Raw genomic sequence first — 8044 nt, 5'->3', positions numbered from 1 at the left:
CTAGCTATTCTAGCTACAAGTAGATACACTCATGCACAGACGTTTAATTTTTTTTTTTAAATCATCATCGTTGTATTAAAAAAATACTATTGTTATTTTGTATTGTATTTGTATACAGTTTAATCTAATATATAGGTGCTTGGTTTTAAATTTAAATGTGCACGTTTATCTTTTTTTAAATAGAATAACGTATGTATTGGTAGTATAAATAAGTATATCCTGAGCTTTATGATGAAGAAATGAAAACTTCAGATCTGCAGGCAAAGAAAAGTCTTGAAAATGTGTGATTAGCTCATGAGACATTCTATATGAATCTAAGATTGATAAATGTAGTCATAAGAACATTTTTTAAGTTTTTGTATTGTTTTATTTTCTTGTTGGCAGATGTGAACTGACATACTTTTTGAACAAATCAGCTTACAGCTGGACAGAATTTATTAATTCCACGGTCAATGCACAAAATCTGCATTTATTTTTAAGTTTACAAAATTTGAAGCGTTCAGATATAAATTTAATACGCCTGCTGAAATCATATTGTTATATATTTTATAGTACAAAAGCATGCAATTTTGAGTATTAAATCAATCAAAATTATTTAATCAAATTATATTTTAAAGATTTAAGAAGTTATTTATTTGTATATTAACTTTTAATCTTTAAAAGATGCATAATATTATGTTACACAATTTATATGAATTATACGAATGTTTTATTGAACTAATAATAATTTTTATAATATCATGATTTATGGAAATTTTTTAAGCTGTTCAAAGTAAATAGATTTCAAAAATACAATATTAATTTTCAACCGATTATAAATTGTCTCCCAGCCTTAATTTAGTAATGCAATATTTTTAGTATACTAATTTATGTGCTTGAATAAACATGCGAATAATTAAATGGGTCGTAAAAAAAATAGTACAACTAAGCTTAATTAAACCTAAATATCTTATTGCTTTATTTCTAACAATCTGCTCGTGCAATGTGTATGGTGATTAATACAACCTGTGGAGGGTTTTTTTAGTAGAGCGCATACATAATTATTTTAAATGGCAATTATTCAGAAGTTTTAAATTTTTATACTCTTTTAAACAAACAAAAATAATTTATAATTATATACCATGATAAGTGAATTTCAAGATATTATGTTTTAAATTATAAAAATATATATGAAAATGAAATTTATTGTTTTTAGTTTTCATCAGCTCTAAACATGAGTTCTAAAACCTGACGACCTGTTTAGATGAGTAATTTATAAATTTATATAAAATATATGTATTATGTATTATATTATATATGTTATTATTTGCTTAGGATGCTTGTTTAGTAGTGTCATAGAAAACATTTGTACGAATAATGGCACATAGGAAATTGGTTTTGTGGCTACCATTTTCTTCAAAGGATACAAACGTCAAAATCAAAACGACTACTACAACAAGTAGGTATGTACATATATTTTGTAAATCTTTTTAATAATGGTAAATTTTATTATAATCTGTTGTGTACTTAATGTACAGCAGAACGGCACCCACTTGACCTCGCTTTTTTATGTTCTTATTAAAATATTATGTTTGTCTGATCGACCTACTACGCTAAATATATCAGTGGCGGAGTATACAGATCACAAAAAGTTAGTATTAATTAATACTGATCCTTATATAGCCTCTTTATATCTTCAAAATCATCTTAACATTATGGAAGACTGATTTAAAAAATTGTGATTCAAAGTAAACTAAAATAAATCTACTCGTACGATCTTTATTCTAAAATTAGCCCCTTAATATTCTAATTGTACTCTTTATAGTATCCCAATCACCTTTCCTTCAGTAATAATAAACAATAGTATAATAATTGTAGATCAATGTTCAACTTAGGTTTAGTACATTAAATCTAACTATGGACAATCTAAGTAACATTAAAAAACCAAATAATTAAAACATACAGAAAAATGTTTGTGTAGTTAACAGCACATTTCCGTGAAAGTTAAACTACTTATATTTTATGCATAAACTCTCTGAAAATCAATGTTAACTTACAGATATCATTGTGAGGGAATGAAAAAAAAACAAATATAAATAAAATTCAATATTTTCAAAGCATTACCCTCAGAAAAGTAATTAACCGTTGGGATTTATATTACATACCGATACCATGCCTTTTAAATATGAAATACAATTTTTATTGCCATATTGTACTATTTTCAAAATGCTTATCTAGATCATTTTTTTACATTTTTTGGGTGGACTTTTTCCTGCAGTGAACTGAAAATGAAATAATCATGGCTAGATTGAACTTTTTAAATAACTAATAAAACCCTAGATTGGCGGATAGCATACTCCCATTCAACATTAAATCGTCTATTTGCAGCTTCTGCGTGATTATTATTTGGGATTTAAAACTCTATTATAAAGGTTCCAAATATCAGGTGGAAAACGTGCATAGCGTCTACCTCTACATATAACATTATACAGGGTGAATTTAAGGTTATTTGAATTTATACACAATTTTTTGACCACGGTAAAAGAAAGGATAAACGGTGATATAAGGATCCTAACTGTTAAACGGTTCACGGCGAAATGTCTTACCGCGAAATGGCCACGACAAAACGGCCACTGTCATCTGTCCCATTTCACACCCAAATCCACTAACTCAAAACGTATTCTCAATATCAATTCCTGATGGTAATCCTCATACGCATTAAACATAAATGATACAAATGATACAATCTCTTACAATAATTAATAATTTATAATTTAAATAATAGAAAGCGTTATTAATGGGTAATTTTTTCAACCATATTTATTAATTTATATAAGATATGATTATTGTGTACATTTGATATTAAGACAATATTATACATACACAATTTAAAAATGTACATGTATTAATACAGTAAAACTCGCTTAAGACGCTCTCGCTTAAGACGCTTTCCCGCATAAGACGCTGTTTTTAGTCGGTCCCTAGACATTTCCTATACTAGTCAATGTAAAAATCACCTGTTAAGACGCTCAGTTTTTCTCTGTCTAATCGGGTAAAACGCTCTTTTTTTCAGCAGATTACGATAAATTTTAGTAGTTTTGTGAAAATAAAAATAGAATTTTTAGTATTATACGTGTTCTTATCGTTTTATTTTATCGCTATACCTATTTTATCATTACTTATTATAACAGTTTTACTGTATTTCATCGTCTTATGAGATTTAGTAAGTGCTGTTCGTTCGCATGTGTATAACCGTAATTTCGTTATGGCTAGTGGTATAAAACGTAAAGCGCTAACGATTTCGGACAAACTCAACATTTTGAAAAAGTACGATGAAGGATTGGCTGAGAAAAAAAAACAAAAAGATATTGCTAATGAACTGGGGATACCTCCTTCCACTTTAAGAACTTTATTGAAAAACAGACATGAAATAGAACAAAGCAGCTTGTTAGGTGGCAGCAAACGACAAAAATTAAAACACGGGAAGTATGAAGAGTTGGAAAATATTTTATTGGAGTGGTTTCAACAAGCTCGTAGTTTAAATTATCCAATAAATGGAGGTATAATCACGGAAAAGGCGATGGAGATTGCCGCACGTCTCAACTTAACCGAATTTAGTGGATCGACTGGTTGGCTGGATAGATTTCGGAGTAGGCATAGCATTGTGTACCGGCAAATATCAGGTGAGGCTGAATCTGTTAATAATGATGATATAGCTTCATGGAAAAATAACGTGTTGCCTTCATTACTGCGTGACTATGCTCCTGACGATGTATACAACGCTGATGAATTCGGATTGTTTTTTAAGCTTATGCCAGATAAGTCTTTTGTTTTTAAAAATGAGACATGCCATGGTGGAAAGTTGAGCAAGGAACGTCTCACGGTTTTAGTATGTACAAATTCTACCGGAACCCATAAATTGAAGTTGGTCGTCATTGGAAAAAGTAGGTCTCCTCGCTGTTTCAAAAATGTTCGTACGTTTCCATGTGAATACCTTGCTCAAAGTCGTGCTTGGATGACAGGAATACTATTCATAAACTGGATTCAACAGCTAGATGCATTTTTCGGTAAACAAAAGAGAAAAATTATTCTATTCGTCGACAATTGTCCGGCTCACCCTAAAGATATCCCTACTACCAATATAAAACTTGTTTTCTTTCCACCAAATACTACATCTAAGTTACAACCCCTAGATCAGGGTATCATTAAAGTGATAAAACAAAAGTACCGAAAAAAGTTAGTTCAGCGGTACTTGAGAGACATGGAGAGTACCAACCAAATTTCAACTAAAGTTAACGTTTTGGACTCCATACATTACGTTAGTGCCGCTTGGGATGAAATTAAACCAGATGTAATAATAAACTGTTTTCGGAAAGCTGCATTTGGTATGTTGAACAACTCTGAACAGGCTGATAGCTCACCTTTAAAAGAAGAGGACTTTCAGCTTCTGCAAAATTTTGCTGATTATGCAACAGTAGATGATGAACTCGTAACCAGTAGCACTCGGACTTTAGATGAAATAATCGCTGATACGAACTTAGTGGACAATGAGAAAGAAGACGACGATCAAGAAGAAGAAGATCAAGACTTTCCAGTATCTACTCCTACAATAACTACTGGTTTGCAACATTTATCGGAAATTCGGAAAGTATTATTCTGTGTTGAAAATTCCGAAGAAATGTTAGGTTGTCTTAATAAAATTGAAAACTTTCTTGCTGAAACACATTGTCAGAACCTTAAACAATCAAAAATAGATCATTTTTTTAATAAACAATAATAAAATATGTATGTAATAATAATATTTTTTTAAATTAAATTCAGTAGCACAAAAATATAAGTATGTATGTATATTGTAATTATAATTAATTTTTAAGTGTATTTCTCATTAAATTATGTTTAATAATAAAAAAATAAACTCGATATTTCAACCACATCATTTTGTTTCATTCCCGCATAAGACGCTTTCCCGCATAAGACGTTTTAGAGAGCTGGTCCCTTAAAGAGCGTCTTAAGCGAGTTTTACTGTATTAGATATGTATTACTATTTTAAATTTTGTAAAAGAAATATATTTTATGGTATTACTCGTAATAATAATTTATTTATATAATATACATTATACAGTAATAGCATGCCTGATATTTTAATCATTTACTCGTTGCACGGAAATAACGCTTTGGGACGTTCAAGTTAAAGCGATTCATTAAAATAAAATAAATATGTACATGAAAACCGTTTTAAAAAAATGATTAAATTCAGCGGACATTATTAATTAAAACTATAAAATAATAATGAATTAACATTATTTTTATTCAATCGAGCCATCGAAGGCTAAGGTTATTTTATTATAAACTATACTTAATACGTTAAAATTCTAGAAAAAAAATATATTGATGTAGACATCAAAGTATGCTAGTATCTTATTTAATTTAAGAATATATGTGTTTTTCTTTACAATACAAAAACATTAAATTATGTATACATAATATATTATACACTAAACGTCCATATAGAGTAATGCATTTAAAGACACTTAATATTTCAGAAAACACCAACTCCTTTGAAAATATTAATTTTACAAAATATTTTTTTTTGAAGAAGAATATTTTTAGGAGTTCCTATTTAGATTTATAAAAATCGAATTTCAAACAAATAGATAGTTAATTAGTTTATTAGCGAAACTGCTAAACATTTTCTGGAGTGTCTTATTCCATTCTACCTCATATAAACGTTAATATACTTATAACTCATAAATTACTCATTCAAAATTTGATTTTTATATATTGAAGAACTCCAAAAAATATTTTGCTTATATATAAATAAGGAATTAAAAATTTAGCCTCAAAAATAAAGATTAGAAAAAATGTTTTTATTAAAGACTTAAAATTATATAAAAAACTATTTCTAATAATTTTTTAAATAATTAGTGTCTTACGTTTAATTACGATCATCGACTGGTACGTATACGCATTACGCACTCAAAATTGATAATTAGTTATTTAGAATTTATTCTCGTTTTAAGCATTCTGGTAAATGACATATTATATAATATTGTATGTATATATTATATACATATAACTATTATGAGTTTGATGTACATATAATAATATGTTATAATAAGTTGTTTTTTTACTAACGATGATAATATTATATGGAGGAACTTTTGTATGCCGAATCGATTTAATTTTTAAAAGGTATTCCTCACGTACACTAAACCCCAGACACTAATGATAAACTAAACATTTTGTTTTATGTGTAAAATATAATATTTCGGGAAACCGTCATCATGCGAGCAACCACCCATGTTTTTTTCGCAATATAACAATAACAATAACAATAATATTATTATAATATGATATATAATACATAATTCGTTTTAGTCGAGCATGTTGCGTTCCAAACTTTTCGTGCCGCGTATTACTCCGTAGTCAGCTGCGACAATATTCCAAAAGTACAAAGCTCTCTTGCGAAGTAGCGGCGGCGGCGGCGGGCTTTATATTCGGTATAGCATGCAGCTGCCGCACAGCTCCGGTCACACGCGCGCTGCGGCACGTTACAAATTTTCCGTCCGACATGTGTGTTTTATATGCCGCGCACAAGCCGCTTATGTCAAATGAGCAACGAATATATATATATATATATGAATGTGTGTACACGCGCATATGAACTTAACGATCTTAACCCGTTTTTAGTTGTTCCCTTAAATATAATATTATATCGCGTATGACGCATGCACTGTGTACGCAACTGATATTGTCTCTCTTTCTGTATATTATGCAGGCAGAAAGGAAAAACAACTCACTCAAAATCGATAATTTGTAATTTTGAATTTATTCTCGTTTTAAGCATCCTGGTAAATAACATATTATATAATATTTTATGTTTATATTAAATTCTTATGTGCAACAAAATGGCTCTGAATTCTTCAATGTGACCTATGAACTCTGGTCAAATAACCATATAAATAATGGACCCAAGACTTAAATGTGGCCAAAAATTTCTATTTTGTATAGAAAAAACAATTTATGAAAGTTTAATAAATTTATTAATAATTACTAATGAGGACATCGATAACGCTATCGCAATGAATTTAGTAAATGATAACACATTATTTAATTTACTAATACATTATAATATGTATTGGTAATAATTAATAATTGAATATATTTTATCTGTACTATATTAACATGTATTTATTTATTTACTATGAATTTAATCCCATAGCCGTTTGGATGCCTATATAGTCTCCACTACTAATAAAAAAACTTAAACATCTTACGTAAAGAACGAATAAAAATTCTATGGAATTAATACAATACATGTATATGAATTCTAAATGATTTTTTTCAAATCTAAATCTTAATTGGTTTTTATTTTTCATTAAGTATACCTTCGGTAAAATAAAAATTCAGTAATAATATTTTTTTTCAATCAAACTAATAAAATTACCTCCTATACAATTTCCTCTGGAATTATAGTATATTTTCAAATCATATAGTGAACACTCAGTTAGTAAATTCAAATAAATAATATTATCATAACATGGTTGGACACAGTTCTCTGTATAAAAGATTATTTCTGTATAAGCGTAAAATTTAGTTAGACAAAGCTCTGTAAATTATTTAAAGCTGGAAAACATTATTTTCCAGTATTTAAACCTCTATTTTTAGTACAACATATGTATAGTTTCATTTTCACTAGTTTGGTATTTAACATGTACTGTTGTTATTATAATCCTTTGTAAATGTTAAATTATAGTTAATTATTATTAACAAACAACTGAAAAGTTTATTTGATAACTTGACTATGATATAAATGTTATAATATGTATTTATTAATTAAAATAAATATGTGCATGAAATGATTTTAAAACATTTCTATCATGGATGATATTTATAACAAAAAGTTAAGAAATTAAAAATCGAGATTTTCGTTTTTTTTTTAATTTTATTAAATTTGCTTGTACACAATATAGTTACTTGGTCAAGTAATTTATTTAGACACTTTTAAATTTTAATTGTTACTATTTAATGTTAAATTTAATAAGTAATAATCATTATTTAATAT

General features: G+C 28.0%; 2 protein-coding genes across 2 annotated transcripts in view; both read left to right on the top strand.

The window, feature by feature from the left end:
• The first annotated feature begins 1314 nt into the window (after window positions 1-1314).
• The window catches only part of LOC114119754 (protein CBFA2T1), a 57271-nt gene continuing 50541 nt past the window's right edge, over window positions 1315-8044 (top strand). Inside the window, exon 1 of the mRNA XM_027981451.2 lies at window positions 1315-1442. The gene's annotated coding sequence lies outside the window, so the exon portion shown is untranslated. The remainder of the gene's footprint in view (window positions 1443-8044) is intronic.
• On the top strand, window positions 3245-6014 carry LOC114133123 (tigger transposable element-derived protein 4-like). Its single transcript, XM_050200276.1, has 2 exons — window positions 3245-4627; window positions 6000-6014. Exons 1-2 carry the CDS (start codon window positions 3245-3247, stop codon window positions 6012-6014), a joined length of 1398 nt encoding a protein of 465 aa, XP_050056233.1.

This window comes from Aphis gossypii, chromosome 2, assembly GCF_020184175.1.
Source record: "Aphis gossypii isolate Hap1 chromosome 2, ASM2018417v2, whole genome shotgun sequence".
NCBI classification, from domain to species: Eukaryota; Metazoa; Arthropoda; class Insecta; order Hemiptera; family Aphididae; genus Aphis; species Aphis gossypii.
The sequence above is the reverse complement of the archived record's forward strand: the minus strand, read 5'-3'. Positions and strand labels throughout refer to the sequence as shown.